The sequence below is a fragment of the Dermochelys coriacea genome, chromosome 12 (assembly GCF_009764565.3).
Source record: "Dermochelys coriacea isolate rDerCor1 chromosome 12, rDerCor1.pri.v4, whole genome shotgun sequence".
NCBI classification, from domain to species: domain Eukaryota; kingdom Metazoa; phylum Chordata; order Testudines; family Dermochelyidae; genus Dermochelys; species Dermochelys coriacea.
The window spans coordinates 9,522,529-9,546,104 of record NC_050079.1 but is presented as its reverse complement, the minus strand read 5'-3'; the positions used below and the strand labels follow the sequence as shown (position 1 = coordinate 9,546,104).

The following is a 23,576-nucleotide window of genomic DNA, read 5'->3' as shown; positions in this document are numbered from 1 at the left end:
TGTGATCGAGTGACCAGAGAGATTGAAGTGTTCTCCAACTGGTTTTTGAATGTTATAATTCTTGACGTCTGATTTGTGTCCATTCATTCTTTTACGTAGAGACTGTCCAGTTTGGCCAATGTACATGGCAGAGGGGCATTGCTGGCACATGATGGCATATATCACATTGGTAGATGCGCAGGTGAACGAGCCTCTGATAGTGTGGCTGATGTGATTAGGCCCTATGATGGTATCCCCTGAATAGATATGTGGACAGAGTTGGCAACGGGCTTTGTTGCAAGGATAGGTTCCTGGGTTAGTGGTTCTGTTGTGTGGTGTGTGGTTGCTGGTGAGTATTTGCTTCAGATTGGGGGGCTGTCTGTAAGCAAGGACTGGTCTATCTCCCAAGATCTGAGAGAGCGATGGCTCGTCCTTCAGGATAGGTTGTAGATCCTTGATGATGCGTTGGAGAGGTTTTAGTTGGGGGCTGAAGGTGATGGCTAGTGGCGTTCTGTTGTTTTCTTTGTTGGGCCTGTCCTTTAGTAGGTGACTTCTGGGTACTCTTCTGGCTCTGTCAATCTGTTTCTTCACTTCAGCAGGTGGGTACTGTAGTTGTAGGAATGCATGATAGAGATCTTGTAGGTGTTTGTCTCTGTCTGAGGGGTTGGAGCAAATGCGATTATATCGTAGCGCTTGGCTGTAGACAATGGATCGAGTGGTATGATCTGGATGAAAGCTAGAGGCATGTAGGTAGGAATAGCGGACGGTAGGTTTCCGATATAGGGTGGTGTTTATGTGACCATCGCTTATTAGCACCGTAGTGTCCAGGAAGTGGATCTCTTGTGTGGACTGGTCCAGGCTGAGGTTGATGGTGGGATGGAAATTGTTGAAATCATGGTGGAATTCCTCAAGAGCTTCTTTTCCATGGGTCCAGATGATGAAGATGTCATCAATGTAGCGCAAGTAGAGTAGGGGCATTAGGGGACGAGAGCTGAGGAAGCGTTGTTCTAAGTCAGCCATAAAAATGTTGGCATACTGTGGGGCCATGCGGGTACCCATCGCAGTGCCGCTGATTTGAAGGTATACATTGTCACCAAATGTGAAATAGTTATGGGTCAGGACAAAGTTAATTTAGGCTTGAATAGAGACTGGGAATGGATGAGTCATTACACAAAGTAAAACTATTTCCCCATGGTATTTCTCCCTCCCACCCCACCCCCCACTGTTCCTCTGATATTCTTGTTAACTGCTGGAATTAGCCTACCTGCTTGTCACCATGAAAGGTTTTCCTCCTTTCCCCCCCCGCTGTTGGTGATGGCTTATCTTAAGTGATCACTCTCCTTACAGTGTGTATGATAAACCCATTGTTTCATGTTCTCTGTGCGTGTGTATATAAATCTCTCCTCTGTTTTTTCCACCAAATGCATCCGATGAAGTGAGCTGTAGATCACGAAAGCTTATGCTCTAATAAATTTGTTAGTCTCTAAGGTGCCACAAGTACTCCTTTTCTTTATTCAGTCCTTAGCATCTCTGATGCAGTGTAACTTCTAGGATGAACAGTGCAGAAAGGAAGAATTTTTTAAGGCCCGGCTTGACAAAGCCCTGGCTGGGATGATTTAGTTGGGGTTGGTCCTGCTTTGAGCAGGGTGTTGGACTAGATGACCTCCTGAGGCCTCTTCCAACCCCGATAGTCTATGGTTCTATGAAGATCTCCTTTGGGTGTACTAGGAACTCCTCCTCTTCGCTCCCTCTAGTTTTGCTGGATATCTTCTGTCCTTGCAATGCCCTTTGAATTTGCCAGTGCAGAACAGTCACAGATATAACAATATATCACAGATAGAATGAGTCGTGGAACACCTGGGCCCTGCTTTAAAAATGCCACAATGGCTTATGTTATGAAAAATTAAAACAAAAAATGTGTAGAATTTTTCATCCTGATTATTTCCAGCCCAGTGGCTTAAAGAAAGTTACATAAGCAGAAAGACAAGGTCAGGGAAGTAATATCTTTTACCAATTTTAAAGTTGGTCTGGTAAAGATACTACCTCCCCCACTTTGTCTCTCTTATAGCCTGAGAACAACATGGCTACAACAACATTGCATACATTAAATAAACAGAAACATTTTAAAGAAGCCTATATTCCTATATCTGTGAACACCTGTGGCCTGCCTTTCAGACATGGCAGTTATACCATACTTGCTGTATCCTAAATTATGTAAGCAGAATACAGAGCAGGGCTCTATGGAGTTAGTGTCATCTAGGGCTTGGGCAACATTACGTGTATGTTGATATCAAATAAAAAACCCAAACATCAGAAAAGTTATAGCTTAAGTCTAAGCCGAAGGTTCAATCCAGTTGTGGCCTCTGGACCACTGGAACAGATGGACTATGCCATAGGGAAGATGAGAGCTTGGAATGGGGAGATGTACCATTGAGTGGTTTGAAATGAGGATCAGGTTATGAAGTGATCCACAGAATGATCATATAGTTGAGGATGGGGGGATCTCAAATTTAGTCTAATTAAATGAATACAGGACAGGATCCTCAGGACTTCCATTGGATATCTACATTACACACTTGGTGTAGTGGATATCAATACTGGATTGATCAGTCCCCTTGTGTTGTCATAACAACTTAAGGCAGCTCTGTAAGTAATGTTCATCTTGACAATATTTTTAGAAAATTGGTTGTCAAGGCAACAGAATGCAGTTTTTGAATGCCCCGCTGCTGATTCTTCTACAATTGCTTTTATTCACTTTTTTTCATTCTCAAAGAGCAAGGTTGACTCCTCTATCACATACTAGGAAGCAACAGGGGAAACTGGATGAACTGATAATATAATGCCTGCATTTCGATGGGTTCTTCCTTGTTGTCTTTTACTCTGTACATTTCTGATGCCTTAATTTGGGGAAGTGAAGGTGTTGGAGGAGAGAAACCCTGTTTCTTCTTCCTGTTTCCCTTATTTTGTGCTCCATTCTTAAGACCTTATTTTGATGCCACTATTTCCCCTCAGTCTGGAAGGACTGCCCAGGTTTCTTTCGAGCTCTGAAGTTGTATGCTCTTTAACTGGCTGGAGAACTCAAAGTACAGTCTTGAGAAGATTAACCATTGGAACAAACTACCAAGGAAAAGGATGGATTCTTCATCCCTTGAAGTCTTCAGATCAAGACTGGATGCTTTTCTGGAAGATATAATTTAGTCAGATTCAAATTAGTTGGCTCAATAAAGAAGTAACTGGATACAATTCTCTGGCCTGTGTTATTCAGGAGCTCAGACTAGATGATCTAATGGTCCCATCTAGCCTTAAAAATCTCTGAAACTGTAATACAGGATTCAGGCTTTTCTCTTCTAAAAGCCCTTTCCTTTTTACTATACACATGGTTTGCTGGCAGTCTCCTATTGGGCAAAAGTCTGTTTCCTTTTTGTGCCTGTTGGGTTTTACGTCTGCAGGGCTGTGTGTGCTGTTGCTGGGGAGCTGGGATATTGAAGCCCAGTTTCAAGCTGGTATTTGTTTTCCAGTCTATCTTGTTTCTCCCACTGGCTTTGTTATAGTTAGATTTTTGTTGGGTGGCTGGTGTTTCACATACAAGTATCTGTCTGAATTACAGTAAAATTATAGGTTTCAGAGTAGTAGCCGTGTTAGTCTGTATTCGCAAAAAGAAAAGGAGTACTTGTGGCACCTTAGAGACTAACAAATTTATTAGAGCATAAGCTTTCGTGAGCTACAGCTCACTTCATCGAAATGCATCCGATGAAGTGAGCTGTAGCTCACGAAAGCTTATGCTCTAATAAATTTGTTAGTCTCTAAGGTGCCACAAGTACTCCTTTTCTTTTTTAGTAAAATTATGTTTTTGCTAGTTTGTCTAGGGAGAAATCTGACTTGAAAGCCCAGATCATCAAACACTTGAACTCTGAGGAAGTTTCAAGCCCAATTGTGTGACTTGAGTTTCTCTCTTATAACGAGGCACTTGCTTGTCCTTGCAGCCTGTGATGAGCGCACTGCCTTTTCAGCACTTCCACTCCTTGCCAACCTGGGGAGTTAAGGATTGGAGCTGGAACTCTGTAACAAAACAGAGCACTTTGAACAGCTAGGATCCAGGCATTTTTCCTTTAACTGATTCTACTTTTCCCTCATTCCAATTTTCTATCTTGAAAAGTTCCCGAATGAAAGGGAGATGGGAAATAGCATGGAGTACTTGCATACAGGTCAGTCTTTCCCAATGCACCTACTTTAGGTGGATTTTTTAAATTTTAATTGCATTGCATTGACCTGGAACTTTGTAAATGCTCTTGAGGATAACTAGTGACAACCTAAAGGGTGATATTTTTTAGACTTATCCTCCACCTTTGTCCTTGCAATCCTGCATGATGTGAGATGCAATTGCACATACTGCTACCCAATTTGCACATTTGCAGGTGCAAATGCAGGTTTTGTGCACACAAAATGAGAGTGTACAAATATGGAGGCTGGCTTGAGGCAAGCTAAGGCTTTGGCCCGGGGTTAAAACTGTGTGCAAACTATAGACCTGACTCAGATCTTCTTATTACAGAGTGTCATATCAAATTAGCTTCATTGTACATTCACCCATCTGTAATAGCTGATTTCTATCCATGCTTATTGCATAGAATATCTAAAATCAGATTCTGTTCTGTTCCAGACACAGCAAAGCAGTGTTAATAGGAACCTTAATGTGGCTGGTCTGTAAACCAAACTTTACTAAAACACAGTAGCCTTCCAGATCTAAAGTCACCCAGTATCTTTCTCTCTCTCTATTATTCTATCACCAAGATAGTGCTTGTTAAGTGATGAATTGAAGGCTAGATTGATGAAGAATGATGCTGACTTGCTGCAATCATGCCCCTAAAGCCTGCCTACCTCTTTCACATAACCCTCCAGACCCAGAGAATCCTCTGAGATGCAGGTTTCAGAGTAGCAACTGTGTTAGTCTGTATCCATAAAAAGAAAAGGAGTACTTGAGGCACCTTAGAGACTAACAAATTTATTAGAGCATAAGCTTTTGTGAGCTACAGCTCACTTCATTGGATGCATACAGTGGAAAATATAGTGGGGAGATTTTATATACACAGAGAACATGAAACAATAGGTGTTACCTTACAGACTGTAACAAGAGTGATCAGGAAAGGTTAGCTATTACCAGCAGGAGAGCAGGGAGGGGGACACCTTTTGTAGTGATAATCAAGGTGGGCCATTTCCAGCAGTTTACAAGAACAGTAGGAGGGGAAAAAACAAGGGGAAATAGTTTTACTTTGTGTAAAATGCATCCGATGAAGTGAGCTGTAGCTCACGAAAGCTTATGCTCTAATAAATTTGTTAGTCTCTAAGGTGCCACAAGTACTCCTTTTCTTTTTGTGTAATGACACATCCACTCTCAGTCTTTATTCAAGTCTAAGTTAATTGTATCCAGTTTGCAAATTAATTCCAATTCAGCAGTCTCTTGTTGGAGACTGTTTTTGAAGTTTTTCTGTTGAAGAATTGCCACTTTTAGATCTGTAATTGAGTGACCAAAGAGATTGAAGTGTTCTTCGACTGGTTTTTGAATGTTATAATTCTTGATGTCTGATTTGTGTCCATTTATTCTTTTACGTAGAGACTGTCCAGTTTGACTAATGTACATGGCAGAGGGCATTGCTGGCACATGATGGCATATATCACATTGGTAGATGTGCAGGTGAACGAGCCTCTGATAGTGTAGCTGATCTGATTAGGCCCTATGATGGTGTCCCCTGAATAAATATGTGGACAGAGTTGGCAATGGGCTTTGTTGCAAGGATAGGTTCCTGGGTTAGTGGTTTTGTTGTGTGATTGCTGGTGAGTATTTGCTTCAGGTTGGAGGGCTGTCTGTAAGCAAGGACTGGCCTGTCTCCCAAGATCTGTGAGAGTGATGGATCATCCTTCAGGATAGGTTGTAGATCCTTGATAATGTCTCTTTGGTCACTCGATTACAGACCTAAAAATGGAAATTCTTCAACAAAAAAAACTTCAAAAACAGACTCCAAGGAGAGACTGCTGAATTGGAATTATTTTGAAAACTGTATACAATTAACTTAGGCTTGAATAAAGACTGGGAGTGGATGTGTCATTACACAAAGTATACTATTTCCCCTTGTTTATTTCCCCTCCTACTGTTCTTGTAAACTGCTGGAAATGGCCCACCTTGATTATCACTACAAAAGGTCCCCTACACACTCTCCTGGTGGTAATAGCTCACCTTTCCTGATCACTCTCCTTACAGTGTGTATGATAACACCCATTGTTTCATGTTCTCTGTGTATATAAAATCTCCCCACTGTATTTTCCACTGTATGCATCCGATGAAGTGAGCTGTAGCTCACGAAAGCTTATGCTCTAATAAATTTGTTAGTCTCTAAGGTGCCACAAGTCCTCCTTTTCTTTTTTCTCTGAGATGCAGCTTCTTATCTGAAAAGTCTTCAAACACCCCTTCTTTTAAAGCACCTCATGTACCTATTACAGCTTAAACCAACTGAAGGCCAAGGGAGAAATAAATGAAAGTCTTCTTTACAAACACCTTTTGCACTTCTGTTCATTCAGTATGTGCCAGGTTTCCCTCGTTGATTGGTTGGTTGGTTAACAAAGCAAGGACACTCAGGGGGAAAGGGGTTGTATGTGGGATCGTGGAAAGAAGGGCTGCTCTGAGCTGTGCCCTGGCATCCCAAGTCATGGCTGGATCAGTAAAATAACTTCCTGAAAATTTTGCTCAAGGTGACTTTGCTGTTCAGCAAGCAACATTTTGAGTTATACAGTAAGAGCCCCATTAGAAAGTCTGCACAGTGAAGAAACTTCCTTGTGTTACTGAGTTCAGTATCTCTGTTCAGTGTGCTAGGAAGGGATTAAAAATGCCAATCACACACTGATACATAAAACCCCTGCAGCCTGGGATAATGCTATGTAGGCATTACTCTGGCTTCAGAGATTTTAAAGATCTGGTAGTTCTCCTAGCAAGAGGAGACAACTGTGAATAGGGTTGTATCCACCTCACTTCCCAATGCCCCTGTTCCACAGTACCGGATATATTTGGGGTAACTTAACCCACTACTGTACATACATATGCTGTAATACATAATGTATCTCTGATTTTAATTTTGTAACGTTGGTTGATACTATACATCATATTTCTCTGTTGGCAAACAGCACTGACTGCATTTTCAAATCTCACCATATCTACAGGCCATTAATAAAAGAGGTTACGGGAAAAAATCAATTCCTTCTTTATTGATCTTAGACTGTATAGATACGTGAAGGGTCCTAACTTTCTTTCATATGAAAAATCTCTAATTCAGGACACCAGTTAAGCACACAGCTGAGAGATCATTTAGAGACAAGATCAGTTGCTTTCATACAGGGTTCAGACTGGGGTACATGGGGGAAAGAGGGAATAGTGAAGGTGACCTAATTTAAATGTTGTGTAAGATGCACATTGCACCAGGCAGCAGTGCGTGAGGAATACCTGTTGTTGTTGGATTCCTGCCTAGTTCTATATCAATATATACATCACATATGCGGCGATTATGTTTGGGTGGTAAATTGCATTTATCATGCACCTTTCACGTCCTCACCTGCCCTCTGCCCATTGAGCCAACTATGGCTAATGTTTCAAGCCTTAGTCACCATTTTATCTGAAATCAGCCTACCACAGAAATGGTCCCTTGGATCTCCCGAATGTGACATTTCCCTCCTACATTTACAGTGGCCCCATCCAACATTGGGAGACTATCCAGTCTAGCATATGCGCTTTTAAGGGCTTAGATCTCCTGACCCTTTGGAGATAGAAAAGGGAGGTTTTATACCATTTGAAAGGGGAGATCCCCAGCAACCCAATGTGGGATGCAGGAGAACACATTGCCAGCCCTGATGCTCTCTTGGTAGACAAACAGATTCAAGACATGACACAGTACCATAGTTTAGCCAAGGGAAGGTGTGCAGAGATTGTTAGTGAGGAGGGCAAGGTGCTCAAAATTCCTGGAAGAAGTAGGTTTCAATAGGGAGGCTTTATGTGAGTTTATACTGAGAGAGGGGGCCTTAGGCACCAATCACAGGTGCTTAACTTTATTGAAGTTTATTGAAGCCAGGGCCTCAAGAAGCAGCATGACTGAAGTTATGGAGCGGAGATGGAGAGGGAAGGAGGGAGGAGCATACACAACGAATGGGGCAGGAGGTAGAAATGAAAGCAGGGATGATGGCAGGGGCAAGTTTGTGCAGGGCCTTGCAGGTGAGAATGAGGAGCTGGAATTATTGAATGCAGTACAGCCCAAGAAGCAATGTTAACTGCCTTCCCCAGCTGATGTGTCGTTTGCACTCTCGACTCCTGTCTTATTTTCTCCTCTCCTAGATAAGGCAATGAATATCAATTCTCTCTGCTGCCCTCGAAGGACAAATGATGTGCTCAGAAGTTTGGTCCTGCCACAAAAAATAAAAACATTCTAATGTCCAAATCTGTGTTTGCAACTTGCAAACATGTAGCCCCGACATTGGTCTCAAAACAGCTGATTGCACATTGGATTTTTCAGATTCAGAAGCCTAGAGAGTTGGATGGCTGTCACTGGCAGATAACATTATGTGCAGTGTCTCTATGTACAGTGTCTCTATGTCTCTCTTTTGTGCAGATCACTGGGAAATGACTTCCACGGCTCACATTGGGGAAATGTTTTTGGAAGTGCTAAATGTCCGTAGGTGTTGAAAGTGATAGATAAAAGACACAAGAAGGGTTCCATTGCTTACACTCCTGCTTTAAATACTCCATTAGTATTCATGGTATTAAGGTGATAAAATAATTTCATAACTTTGAATTTTAAGATGCGTTGAATTAATTTGTTAAGTTTGTTATTGTGAGCTAACAGTGTGTGCATGCAGATTTACTTTTGATGGTGCGACTGGATGGTTCAGAGATATGGAGCTTTGTACTTCTGTGTGGCAGAAATCTAACCCTTATTGGTTGTGACTAGGAAGTCAGCTGTTTGGTCCCTATCAAGTGAATTGTGGCAGTGTGTGCAGCTATTCTCTAGGAGTCAAGTCACCACATCATAGGAGAGGCTAAAAATAATATAGTAATATCTGGGCCTTATCTAGTGCTTTTCATCTGTAGATCTCAAAGTGCTTTACAAAGGAGAGCACTATCATTATCCCCATTTTACAGATGGGGAAACTGAGGCACTGAGAGAGGAAAGTAGCTTTCCCACGGTCACCCAGTAAACCAGTGGCTGAGATGGGAATTAAACACAGTTCTCTTGAGTCCTAACCATCAGCCCACACTGCCTCCAGCCCATGTCAGCACTGACACAACCCAGTGCAACTACTCTTCTGTGAATACATGGAGAACTTTCCTCTCCAGGTCTGTCCATCTTCATTATAACATGCAAAAGATCATAGATTCCAAGGCCAGAAGGAACCACTGTGATCATCTAGCCTGCCCTCCTGTATAGCATAGGTCATAAAACATCCCCAAAACAATTCTTACGGCAGAGGCCCTGCCTAGGTCACCATCCTTGATTGCTAGGGCTGTAGGTTAGATAGCCATGTGTGTAGACTGTTGTTTTTAAATCCTTCTTTCTCTCAGTTCTTTGTTTTTACTGTGAGAATAAGCAATGCTGTACTTTTAAGAAGGCTGTTTGGCTGTATACATCACTGGTTACTGACTCTCGCAGGGAAGGACTGCAGATACTGAACCCAGTCAGACCTTCTGGTTAAGAATAGTTGATATACAGGGTGTGGTAGCCCCTGGTTTTGGCTAAGAGTGGGAGAACAGTGAAATTCCAGTCCAGGAGAGGTAAAGAACACCTGAAGGGGTGCACTCAGAACAGGACAGCTAACCTTGCAACCCTGACAGAGACCTTTACCGTTCATTTTTCCTTGTTTATTGCAATTATAATGGTGTTTATATTTTCTGCACTTTTTTCAGACTCTCTGGTTTGACCTGCACCAGAGACTGTCAGACAGCGAAAGTACAGCTTGCACAGTGAGTACGCACAAATGGGATTGGTCCCTGCAAATATGAATGCCTCTGTTTGCATATGCAAATATGAATGCATGCATGAGCATATTTGCATGTCACACTCGGCCTCTTCCTGCTAAAGCTGTGGCTCTAAAGGTCAACTTAAACCAAGAGGAAAGTCTCTTCTTTTGGACCGCTTTGGGTGGTTACTGTGTCATGTGATGTCACTCTTCAGCAAGATGAAGCATTGGCTCAGAAATACCATCTGTTATCTGTTTTTCTTCGCATGAAAACTTTCAGTTAGCTCAGTGGTTCTCAAACTTTTATACTGGTGACCCCTTTCACACAGCAAGCCTCTGAGTACGACCCTCCCTTATAAATTAAAAACACTTTTTAATATATTTAACTCCATTATAAATGCTGGAGGCAAAGTGGGGTTTGGGGTGGATGCTGACAGTTTGCGACCCCCCCATGAAATAATCTTGTGATTCCCCGAAGGGTTACAACCACCAGTTTGAGAACCCCATAAGTTAGCTGTAAATGGGCAAAGCTTTCTTTTCCAACAACTCCACACTTACGAGTTGTGAAGAGGGATTCCCACTTCTCTTTATTTTCAGGATTTCTCAGAGAAGCAAACATTAACCTTTTCTGGAAATCAATAGAGTGATTAACTATATCAAATGAAGTTGCTCATTAACATTTCCTTGAATCAGCAGTGCTGTTTCTATAGCACTGTGAATTTAAGCAAATGGATCCTTCCATGGGAAAAAATGGATTATTTAGAATTCCTGAAATGATTTGGTGATTGAATTGGGAAATGACAATTAAACATTTGCATCCTGAAGAGCTTCATGGACCTCTGTTGCTTTAGTTAACTTCATGGCACTAATAGTTTTCTGTTTGCAAGACAAATATAGATTTGCACCTTTTCTGTATCTGCCGCAGCAGATGAATGAAAGTCCATCAGTAGAGACTATACAATACATTACACTGAAAAATATGTCTGTTTTGTCACAAGTTGTTTTGTGTGCTAAGGTAGGAGGCTAACCAATCCTACCACTGTCAAAACCTTGTTATCAGAAACTGCTGCCATTCAGCTTGTGCCATGAAGGAATGGGCTCTAGACAGTATGCAGAAGGAGACTTTGTCTTTAGAAAGGGAACTCGGCCGGGAGAATAAATACACCTTGTGGCTAGATGCTGTGGGTTTGTTTTTCCGTATGCTTGTCACTAGTGTGGTGTTTTTGTGCATTGATACCAACATCAACAGTAGTTGTGTGAGCAAAGAAATGATTTGAATGTCACTTCTTTTTCGGCTTATTGACTATCTGTGAGTAGGTTGTAGATTCTTCAATTTATTAGTTGTTTGGATGCCATTGGTACATAGCTCTTTGCGGTAGTTTTTTTTGTTGTTTTTTTGTTTTTACTTGAGGGGTTCCTCACAATTACTCAACATTCAAAATATGAACTGTGCTGCTTAGTCAAGACTGGTGACGTACTTCTAGGGTGACCAGATAGCAACTGTGAAAAAACGGGACAGGGAGTGGGGGTTATAGGCGCCTATATAAGAAAAAGTCCCAAAAACGGGACTGTCCCTTTAAAAACGGGACATCTGGTCACCCTGCGTACTTCACTTGCCATTGTGTTTATTTTGTGATTGGATGATCATGCAAGCCTTCTGAACACAATTGTTTATGTTTGCAAATGTAGAACTCTGTTTTCACAAATACTCAGACAGGCAACTTTGAAATTTGTTTCCCAAGCCCATATGTGCCAGAATAGCTTGGAGGGTCAGGTCTTCAGGGCTGAGGCTGTCTCTTACTATGTGTTTGTACAGGACCCAACACAGTGGCATGCAGATCTAATAATATTTGTTTGCAGAAAATGAACCAAAAGAGGTTGTGAAAATGGCTGTAGGGAAATTCACGTTTTAAAATAAACAAAAATTCCCATAAAATGCACTATTTGCTCAACTCTGCTCGATCGTGCATTGCAAACCACTTGTCTTTTTTTTAAAACATGCAGGTGATAAAAATGCTGGAGTCTGCTGCATTCTGGCTGAGGAGCATGGCGAAAATAAGCACATACATTTACTTATTAGTAACTAAGATAGGCTTGAACCAAACCGGAGCCAGACTTTGGAGTTTGGGTTCAGCTCCAAGCTTTGTGGTTTGGATCCATTTGTAGTTAATACTCAAAAGCAGAGTAGGGACCTGGCTAGAAGCTTACAGTGATGCTGGAAGTCTCCCAAGGCTTAGAGAGATCTGCAGTTCATGAGTGGGATTTATGATGTTATTGGAGAGAGACTTTTTCACATTGGCAAAGGTATGAAAGTTAGGGGGTCAATGTGGTGCTGAGAGAGAGCTCTGGGGAGGAGCTCACACTGCCAGGAAGACACTACAAAATCCACAGCCCGCCAGGGGTGTGGTTAAAAGAACAAGATTGTGGCTGGACAGCCTCTGCACTCCAGCCATTCCCAGTTCCAGGAATGGTCCCTCAGGGCTGTGAGCTACTATTTGGTTGCCAGTAGACACCAAAATCCACCGTATGTCCACTGAGATCTCCCCATTACTGCATGGGTTGGGATAGGTCATCCTCCTCCCAGGACAGTCTGGCTCCCTGTGGCTAGGGAGGCTTCATCCCATCTCCCTCCAAATTTCATGGAAACAGGAAGCAGATAATGTGGAGATGAGAGCGGTATAAGAACCAGTATAGAATAGCATAGACTGCATTAACTTTTTCTCTGCCCTACCCACCTTACCTTTCATTCTGGTAAGTCCTCCTTTAACAGAGGCACCTGAGGACAGCCAGCAAACAGGGATTCCCCGCATGGCACCTCTTCAAAATTAAGTGAAAATCCAAGATGATAAGAAGTTATGCTTATGGTGAGAACAAAACCCTATGACATTTTACGTCTGGACAAGCACATACCAGTGCAGTCTAATCAGCAGATTGGCATGCAGTCTAAAGAGCCACAGTTTAAATATTCGCAAAAAGAAAAGGAGTACTTGTGGCACCTTAGAGACTAACAAATTTATTAGAGCATAAACTTTCGTGAGCTACAGCTCACTTCATCGGATGCATTTGGTGGAAAAAACAGAGGAGAGATTTATATACACACACACAGAGAACATGAAACAATGGGTTTATCATACACACTGTAAGGAGAGTGATCACTTAAGATAAGCCATCACCAACAGCAGGGGGGGGAAAGGAGGAAAACCTTCCATGGTGACAAGCAGGTAGGCTAATTCCAGCAGTTAACAAGAATATCAGAGGAACAGTGGGGGGTGGGGTGGGGGGGAGAAATACCATGGGGAAATAGTTTTACTTTGTGTAATGACTCATCCATTCCCAGTCTCTATTCAAGCCTAAGTTAATTGTATCCAGTTTGCAAATTAATTCCAATTCAGCAGTCTCTCGTTGGAGTCAGCCCCCAACTAAAACCTCTCCAATGCATCATCAAGGATCTACAACCTATCCTGAAGGACGAGCCATCGCTCTCTCAGATCTTGGGAGATAGACCAGTCCTTGCTTACAGACAGCCCCCCAATCTGAAGCAAATACTCACCAGCAACCACACACCACACAACAGAACCACTAACCCAGGAACCTATCCTTGCAACAAAGCCCGTTGCCAACTCTGTCCACATATCTATTCAGGGGATACCATCATAGGGCCTAATCACATCAGCCACACTATCAGAGGCTCGTTCACCTGCGCATTTACCAATGTGATATATGCCATCATGTGCCAGCAATGCCCCTCTGCCATGTACATTGGCCAAATTGGACAGTTTCTACGTAAAAGAATGAATGGACACAAATCAGACGTCAAGAATTATAACATTCAAAAACCAGTTGGAGAACACTTCAATCTCTCTGGTCACTCGATCACAGACCTAAGAGTGGCTATACTTCAACAAAAAAGCTTCAAAAACAGACTCCAACGAGAGACTGCTGAATTGGAATTAATTTGCAAACTGGATACAATTAACTTAGGCTTGAATAGAGACTGGGAATGGATGAGTCATTACACAAAGTAAAACTATTTCCCCATGGTATTTCTCCCCCCCACCCCACCCCCCACTGTTCCTCTGATATTCTTGTTAACTGCTGGAATTAGCCTACCTGCTTGTCACCATGGAAGGTTTTCCTCCTTTCCCCCCCCCTGCTGTTGGTGATGGCTTATCTTAAGTGATCACTCTCCTTACAGTGTGTATGATAAACCCATTGTTTCATGTTCTCTGTGTGTGTGTATATAAATCTCTCCTCTGTTTTTTCCACCAAATGCATCCGATGAAGTGAGCTGTAGCTCACGAAAGCTTATGCTCTAATAAATTTGTTAGTCTCTAAGGTGCCACAAGTACTCCTTTTTTTTTTGCGAATACAGACTAACACGGCTGCTACTCTGAAACCAGTTTAAATATTGGCTTTCCTGTTTGATTTAAGTTGCTTGTCAGAGTTGGAGCAATTGCTGTCTTCATGTGGCCTCACCTCGACATCCTGTCTAATGAAGGGCCGGGCGTTTATCCTGTGCATCACAAGCCCACCACTTCAGGGCTTGGCGTAGTCAGACTTTAAAGGACAAAGGAATACAAATGGAGACACTTCATGAACTGGGCAAGTTTCAAGTTTGCTTTAGGGAAAAACAGCTTGAAAGTCTGGGATCATCTGTCCTTATCCTCTATCAACCTGCAACAGAGGAGAAGCATTCCTCAAATACTGATTCATGGTCCTTGTTAAGTCAGAGCACTGAGCGCAGGGACTTATTAAAAATGGTGGTGTCCTAGTATAACACACAGTGCTTTGTGACAGGAGTATGCTTATCACCCTGGAGAAAGACCAGGAAAATAGCTCACACAGTGTACTGTGTTTGGGATATCTGTGGCAATTTCGAAGGAGGGCTGATGTATCAAACGTCTATGAAGCTGCCAGAAGCTGGGAATGTGCGACAGGGGATGGATCACTTGAAAATTACTTGTTCATTCCCTCTGGGGCACCTGGCATTGGCCACTGTTGGAAGACAGTATACTGGGCTAGATGGATCTTTGGTCTGACCCAGTATGGCTGTTCTTATGTTATGTTCTATCTGGAAACTTTTGCTTTTCTCCAAAGAACACAGACAAAAAAATGATTTTTTTTCTTTTACTTTGTGCAGATTTAGCATGTGGAACTCATTGGCAGCTGACATAATTGAGGGCCAAGAGTTTGCTGGGATTCAAGAAAGGATTGGATGTTTATATGGCTAATGAGAACATCCACAGTTACATTAGACAGGATCTGAATTATTTTATTTTAAAGGTAGAAGGGCTATAAACCTTCATGCTTCTAGGTTCTAAGTGAAGGGTGTTAGGAAGAATCTTCCCTTTGAATAGATTTTGCCATATTTGTAATATGAGGTTTCTTTCACCTTCCTCTGAAGTGTTGAGTCTCTAGAACTAGAGATGTGATGCTGAATAAAACCACCACTGATCTGAAGCAGTCTGGCAATTTCTGTGGTCTTTTACAAAGCTTGCATGTCTTCTAAAGATTTCGCTCCATTGGATTAGCAGTGCAGCATTGAAATGGACTCGAACAAGCCTTTCTCCTTTGAAACGACTCCTGCCTGTGTCCATGGTGTGAATGACTCTGCTGCTAGTGGTTTACACCTCTGTGTCTGGAAAAATGACATTGAAGATGATTTTTCTCCATATCTTTCTTTGCTCATAATTACCAGTGGAGCCTAGAATCCAATTATCCTGTAATGGTTGGCAGTCCTTCTTATGGATTTGAATAGGCCTTTCTTCTTTCCCTCAAGCCTCTTGCAGTCATTTTTCTATTGTCAGGGGAGTGTGATGTAAGTAGGAAGGTGCATTGATCACAGTTATTTTAATTAAAACAGAAAAATGAAGTGGAAACTGCCTCTCTTAAGCTGTTGCTTGGAATCCCATAAGCCCACAGAACAGATTTATTGTACTTGCTATCTTAGCCAGGATTTTAAAAAGCAGGCTCTATTTTAGGCATTCGAATGCACCATCCATCTCAGCATTACCCTAGTTAGGAATCAGGAAGGCATCAAGATAAACTTTCTTTTTTTGTTATATGTTTAGTTTCTCATCCAGATTCAGATTTCTACGGGAATAGATATTAAATCAAATTGACAGCTCTCTTTCTCCACATGTGAAATCCCAACCCAGATTTGACCCTTATTTCATATTTGTATTACAGCAGAACTTTTGGGGCAGGGACTAACTTTTTGTTCTGTATTTGAAATTGATTGGAATAGCTATTGCAGAATAGCTCCCTGCATGGATACTCTTATTCCTGAATGAGCATCCGTGTGGGGCGTTATTCCAGAATAGCCATAAGCATTTTAAATTCACACCTTACCTTTTTCCAAAATAGTTTCTCCTTGAAGACAAGCCCGTTCTACCTTGAGGGCAAGTGTGGAGTGTTACAGCAATTATAGTGAACATTCAATTCCCTGAAATAGAGATGCACCTGTACATGAGCTCTTGGATCTAGAGGCGGCCTGTGGCTGTCTAACTGGAAACCGAAGTGGCATTTCAAGGAAACTAATGCACTGCAAACAATTATATGTTGATGTATCTTTGCTATGAGCTGGTGATGTTGCTGTGGTGATGCATGCCAGTCTTTGGACCCCAGGCCTTGCTTATAGAACATTATAAAGCATTGCATTGGGGTTGCCAATGTAAAACAATTACAGTGAGCTGTTTAGGAGAGAAGGGAGCAGTCCTGGGGCAGAGCCAGAATGAAAGGCAGGATAAAATAAGCAACGTGACACCGAGTAATTCTGTCATGTTGCTGAATGAACCTTAGAACACTGCTTGTTCTGGGCCCAGTGATAGTGGTTTTGTGGCAATATGGAGGGGAAGGTGCCACACACCAGCCAGCAGAATCGAGGAACATCAGAGAGACGTTCCGCTCGGGGGCGGGGAGAGGATGGGAGTGCTTTATGCTAGGCCAAACAGCTGTTGTTTAATCTGGGTGGGATGCAAAGGGGCTGTCATAAAGGACACAGGTATAGTGTGAGCGTGACGCAGGCATAGAGGTGGTCCCATGATGTTCCCTATTGGACTGAAACAATCCTAAATGGATAGAGAAGTGGAAATGTTGCAGGGGAGGAAATGTCAGTCTTCATGAAGCAGAGAATCCCTGACTCCCTCGCAGAAAGGCCTGGGGTTTTTGTCCCTGGAAGGATGCCCACATAGTGAGGCCACATATGATGGACTCAACTTCCCTCAAAAATCCTTTTCCACGCAAGCCAGCAGGTGATTTTCCTTGGTGACCATTTACACTGCCGTTCTCCTGCAGTGAGCACCAGGGAATGCCCAACACGTACCCTGCAGCTGTGACATTAGTCACCGGGTGCAGAATAGCCAATGTGTCTTCCCCCGACTTTCTGGAAATACCAGCACTTTTGGATTGTGGCTGAAGGGCTGGGTGCTGGGGAAGGCATATTGTTTCCGGGGGCTCAGCAGCATCTGATCTGGCATTAAATAAACACTGCATTAATTATGGGGATGCCAACTTACTCCTGTCTAGTGAGTAGCTGGAGAGGGGCAAAATGGGAAATGTGTAGGAAAGTGCCTTCAGACACACCCATTCTCTGCCCTTACCTCGCTCTTAAGAATAGAGGAGCAGTCACTCAGTGGGTCTGAAACTCACTTCCACTCAATGAGGTTTATACATAGTGCTTATCCTTTCCATTGCAAAGCCTCCACTGTCACTTGTGCTGTTCTCTGTATATGTCACGTTAAGCGTTACATCGCTCTGATAGTAACAGAACATGTCTGTTATTTCAATCCCCTACAATTTTAAAGGGAGGCAGAGATCTGTGTCATCACCTAGAATGTTGCACTGGTAGAGAGACAAAATAAGCAGGGCAACGTTTAAGGAATGTTTGGGAATGTATACATTATGAAACAGAGGCACGACCAGTTGATCTGAGCATAGGGAGCTGAAACAGAAACTGGTGGGTTCTAATCCTCACTCGGACACAATTTTGCCCTGTGACCTTGGTCACGTCATGTACCTTCTCAGTGCCTCAGTTTCCCCATCTGTGAAATGGAGATAATAGCACTTCTCTGCCTCACAGAGGTGTGAGGAAGATTAGTTGGTTATGTTTATAACATGCTTCAGATGTGTTATCTCGGGGTTAAATACTTTATTTCTTAATTTTGTGCTTTACCCTTCTCTGTTCCTTCAGTTGCTAAATGCAGAACTAGCTGTTGCTGCTTATTCTGAGACGTACTAAAATGCTGAAAATTACAAACCCGGTGTTTAGGTATAAATAGATATTTTTGCACAGGAGGATATTTTACATATGCCTATTTATGATTGGAAACTTGAAGGCAGGACAGATCTGTTGAGGTAGGAGGCACTAACATGTGCTCTTGCTTGTCTTTTTCCAGTCCGTTAAAAAAAAAAAACACCCTCAATGCTTGTATTACATAGGCCAAACCCTGCCTCTGAGCTCACTATTTTTATTCTGGGAGTTGCATATGTAAAGCCTCATCTATTTTTGTACAGCCTCCAACCTCCCATTTACTGAGAAGGTGGGGATGGGCAGCTCCAGACATAAAAATGAACAAATCAGTGGCTTATGCATTTCAAAACCATTTGCCTTTGGACAAAGAACTTGCCTGGAAAATTTCACCCTGATATGAGAAGGTTTCAGGAAGCTATTAGTGACTGAAAATAGGGGGTTATTGTGGAAATACTTGTATATCCTTAACTATATAGTTATCACCAACATTTCAGCTATTAAGTATCAGAGAAGAGGCTAGTGAGTTGCTTCTGTTTATCCTGCTTCATGTAACATGAGAACTAGGGAGCATGCAGTGAAATTATTAGAAGGCAGCAAAATTAAATGCAAATAAAATGAAATAAATATTGACACAATGGATAGTTAACTGTGGAAATCATGGTTGCGGGATGTTATTTAGGTGCAAACAGCTTAGTTTCAAAAGAGAAGTAGTCATCAAGATAAGAGTAGCTATCAAAAATTACTATGTTGTCATGAACCAAGGAATAAATTGGTCAGTAGCTGTTTTCAGGAACAATTTTACCCTGTGATAAATAGTATTGAAAAATATATTGTGGGATGTTTTACTGAGATGGCTGCTTTATGTGGCATGAGCTACTGTCAGAGACAGGATACCAGGGTGGTTGCACCCTAATTCCTTTCTGTTATGTCAATTCCTATTGTCATATGATGTGTGTGAAAAGTGGTAAAATGCATGGAAAAATGGCTTTTCATGTTCTTCGTCGCTCTCTTCATTGGCGGTGACTCTGTTTGCTTTGAAAGGCAAAACAGGTTAATCAAGAGAAGCTTCACTTTTAATGAAACAGTGCAACTGATTATTAAAAGCAAATGAGTATGAAAATTGAACTGCCAAAAACTCATTTGCATTCTGCTGAAGAGCAGTTTAGCTTTCTTTCCATGGTGTGTCTATATCCCATTGGTCTCTGGGGAGAAAGGGTATTTTAACTTAAAAGTGTTTAAAATCGATGATTATGAATAGAAATTTGGTTTGGGAAAAAACATCCTTGTGGGATGGTTATTTCAGTGCTTTGCATTGGTCTCTTGTATCTAGAACAGGTGTTTGTAATAAAACATGGAGGGCTTTGGCAAAGCCCTCACCCCTCTGTCCCTAGCAGTCTAGTGAGAGATGGATGCTGCCATGCCTAGAACCTCAGCAAAGTAATGAGACTCAAACTACAGTAACTGCGGGCCCTTCATTGCTGCATAGGATTTCTGAATAGGGGACAGAGCCACACCTTCCTCTGTTGGACAAGGCATCCCTTTGGTCATCTAGTTTTATCTTCTCTACCCAATGGAAAGAGTGGAGTACGCAGAGTCTTAGCCCACATATCGTGGACCAACTCTGCAGAGTACAGCTGAGTTCTCTGCCCAGCCCTACAGACTTTAAACCACCCATAACCCACCTACAAATGCAGGTGAAAACATCCCACTGAACTGATTTAATTGGGACAGCATCAAATTCCCAGGGAGTAGACCCCATGCCACCATGAGAGTTCAAGTTTAAGACCATTTTTTCACCCCCTTTTTGGATCAAAAGAACCCCAAACCTTGCATATAGGGAGGTGTCCTCCTCTTGCTTCTCAGTGGAGTTATGCCAGGGATGAATTTGGTCCCAAGTCTATCATTAAACGCCCCAGTGGGGAGGGAGCAGAATGCATGCCAAGAAGCGACTTCTACTTGTAGAGCGACTGGTATTCACTGCAGCAAATTAAACTCACTGTCTTCTGTTCCATGTTCCCTTTCCACTACACATGCCTAAAACAGATTGCCTGTCCAATGAGATTGGACAGGCACTGTGCAAAAATATTGTTGCCAGAGCTTAGCCTGCCCCTTGCTGTTTCCATTCATAAGCAGTTAATGGGCATTACAGGAAGGTATTCCTGAGATGTTCGCCTTGCTCTAGAACCAAAATACCTTTTAAATAGGCCTTGTTAGTTGTTTTTCCTCCCTCCTGGCTCAGGTCTATTGCTTGCATCTTACGTTACTCTGTGGAGTGGGCTCTCTGGTCCACTTTGAGTTTGCTTACAGGTCTGTGTGTATTACAATAACTGGCAGACAGTGGGGCGAGACAACTTTCAGATGCTGCCCCTGAAATCCTACTATTGTGCACAGCGTGAGATTTGGGTAACATATAGTGGCTGTTAAAGAAGACAAGTCACGTACCGGTATCAAAACAAGATGCACTTGGTCACATCACAGCTTTAAAGCATTGTGAGCCGCATAGCACACCACTGGCCTAGATCCAAATATGGGGCAATACGTGTGGCAAAGACACCACATGAGGGACACTAGAAGAGGAAGCTTGAAATGCCAGTGGCTTGAGCTCTGTAGAACATGCAAAGCTTTCCACCATTGTTGTTGCTTATTCATTGCTGATATACAGTGAGATTACACCACATTTGTGCGGATGGATGTACACTGAACTCTCATGCGGGTGGTTTTTCTCAGGTCAAATGAGGCAGAGTTGAGAAGGGTTGTGTCTTGAACGAACCAAACTCCAGAATCTCTGATATGTTTTAGCTTTCCCTCCCTCGGAGACCCAAGAAAATGATGCTCTTCTAACACAGATTGGCTTGTCACCGCCCTTTAGCCTGGCAGTACTCCAACTCAGAAGTTGCACTCCATGATCCTTTAGAAGATTGGGACACACCTGTTCACAACACCTTCTTTATAAAATTTGATTAATAGTCATAACCTTTTGAAGAAGCTTTCATTATAGTTGTCTGATGTACACACTATCTCGTTAGAATTTAAAGCAAAAAAATATTCAGTGACTTACTGCTCAGTCTTACAACTACCAGATTAACTGCTTACTAACTGAGAAAATCCAAATAACATCAACAGAGAAATTCTCTTTATGTTTATTTTTTGTATTATGGTGGCACCTAGAAGCCCCAACTGAGCTTAGAGCCCCATTGTGCTGGGCAGTGTACTCATGTATGGTAAAATACTGCCCTGGCCGCAGGAGCTTACAGTCTAAATAGACAAGACAAAGGGTGTGAGGTGAACAAAGCTGAAGTGACTTGCCCAAAGTCACACAGCAGTGAAAGAGCCAGAAACCGAACCAAAGTCTCCTGACCCCCAGTCCAGTGTTTTATCTACGAGATGGCGCTTCCTTTGCTGCAGTTTTGTGAAATCAGGCCCTCGGTGACAAGTAATTAAGTAGATCCAGAGAGCACAAGACAAATGTAAAAATGACAGCAGGTGATTGCCAAGATTGCGATTGTGACCTAAAACAAAGAAATCCACCAGCTTTACTTTCCAACTGCATTAGAACTCCCCTGTTTTATTGATTTGTTTTGCGTTGCCTTTTCAGTATCTCTTTTTGGTACGGAATGAGATGACAGTTTCCCAGAAGCACCTGGGGGAATTCTGTAGCTCCCTTAAGCAGTACCTGAAGAATGTGGCAGGACAGAGGGACTGTTTCCAGTAAGTATGATTCTCCATCTCTCTGAAGGAAAATGGGAGTAACTGTTTCAAAAAATGAATCTCTTCAAGTTTTACATATAGCACCACTATTGCCATAGCTACTCAAATGCCTACCGCTTTGCCAGTTACAAATGGCACATACGGAACACAGATCTAAGTTTAGTCTAGATATAGCCCCAGCCAAAATCCAGTCACCCTCAAAATTGGGCAAGATGAGGCAAGGACAATTTGAAATCCAAACCTGGATCGGTATCTAGATTATGTCTTCGTAATGGATCCACCTAAAACCCCAGATCAGAAGCCTTGCAGTTTAAGGGTGCTCAGATCTGAGACAAATGTTTCCATCTGAGTCCTCCTTCAATGTAATCCAATCACTACTGAGCTGGCCTCTGTGTGCTGCAGTTTACATTAGTCTGAGCCATGGGGGTTGTGCATCAGGGATGTTGGCCCACAAAGGAGAAGTGTGGGTGCTAAACAGTGTCGGGTATATCGTTCACTATGCCCGGGGATAAGGGCATGTGTCAGCACTTCTTAGAGGGCAGGAAAAAGCAGTGAGAGTTAGGCGCCCTTAGCTGAAAGCACAAGACCCAAAGCAGAGTCAAGGGAAGCCACGTGCTCTACAGCTGCATTAGGTAGTGGCTTTCCTCTGCAATTCTGAGGTCAGAAAGTGCTGTGGCTGTTTGGAACGACGTGAAGTCAGTGAATGGAAGCTCCTGAAACAGACTTGCTAGCTCATTCGAAGCCAGGTTTTCCTCTTCCCCCACCCCCAACAGAAAAGTCAGACACAATCCCTGCTCTTATCGGATGCAGCTGATCTCTCCTCGGGCCTTGGCCAGATAATCTTGATTGTCTGTAGTTTGCCTCCCACTAAATTATTTAACGCTCATGCGCTAAGGAAAATACAGCCACACTGTAACACTAGCTCCATGTTTCAGGCTTTTAGAGGGAGTGGTGTGATAGTGCAGTAGGTTAACAGTTGGCTGTTTACACAGTGTGTTGATTCATTCTTGGGGGTGAGGGTGATGGAGGCTTTTGACGCATCGGCAGTCTCAATAGTGGACTCAGACAGAAGCTACAAGCTCATGCACCCGTGAGATGGAGAAATCCTGAATCCACCATCCAATCACTGTGCTGTGCAGCCTTCGGTCCTGCTTCTGAAAGGTGCTGTACATTCCAGTATCTGATTAATCATCATTACTTTCATGTCTGTGCCTGACATAGCTGGGAGCTGGGATGTGTGGCACTTCTGGCAGCTGAGCGTCCTGCTGCCCGTGAGTTTTATGCAAGCTGACAAGTCATCGCTTGGCGCTCCCAATCCAGTGGTGTGGCTGGAATAGTTCATCTTGCGCAACATATATGTGTGTGTGTTTGCTTTTGATTTCTCTCTCTCTCTCTCATCCCTTTCAGTGTAACTGCAGTGAGGCTCCCAGATGGAGTCACTTTCATCGTCTATGAGTTCTGGGAGACTGAGGAGGACTGGAAGAGGTAGGGTAGCAACATTTAATCTTACAGGTTAAAAAAATTATACATCAGAGATGGGCCTGACCTGCAGATTGAGGGTGATCCAACCCCTTTGGTCTTGGTTTGGGACCCTCCCTATTATATATATATATATATACACACACACACACACACACAGATACAAATATTT

At 42.6% G+C, this 23,576-nt stretch overlaps 1 protein-coding gene across 3 annotated transcripts in view; it reads left to right on the top strand.

Annotated features, from left to right (window-relative positions):
- The window catches only part of NECAB2 (N-terminal EF-hand calcium binding protein 2), a 394,502-nt gene that overhangs the window by 356,982 nt on the left and 13,944 nt on the right, over positions 1-23,576 (top strand). For 2 of the 3 annotated variants that reach the window (XM_043495046.1, XM_038368806.1), the window contains 3 exons: positions 9,914-9,970; positions 21,813-21,925; positions 23,333-23,410. In XM_043495046.1, coding sequence (XP_043350981.1) covers positions 9,914-9,970; positions 21,813-21,925; positions 23,333-23,410 — 248 coding nt within the window. The remainder of the gene's footprint in view (positions 1-9,913; positions 9,971-21,812; positions 21,926-23,332; positions 23,411-23,576) is intronic. The other variant, XM_038368807.2, reaches the window with a different exon arrangement.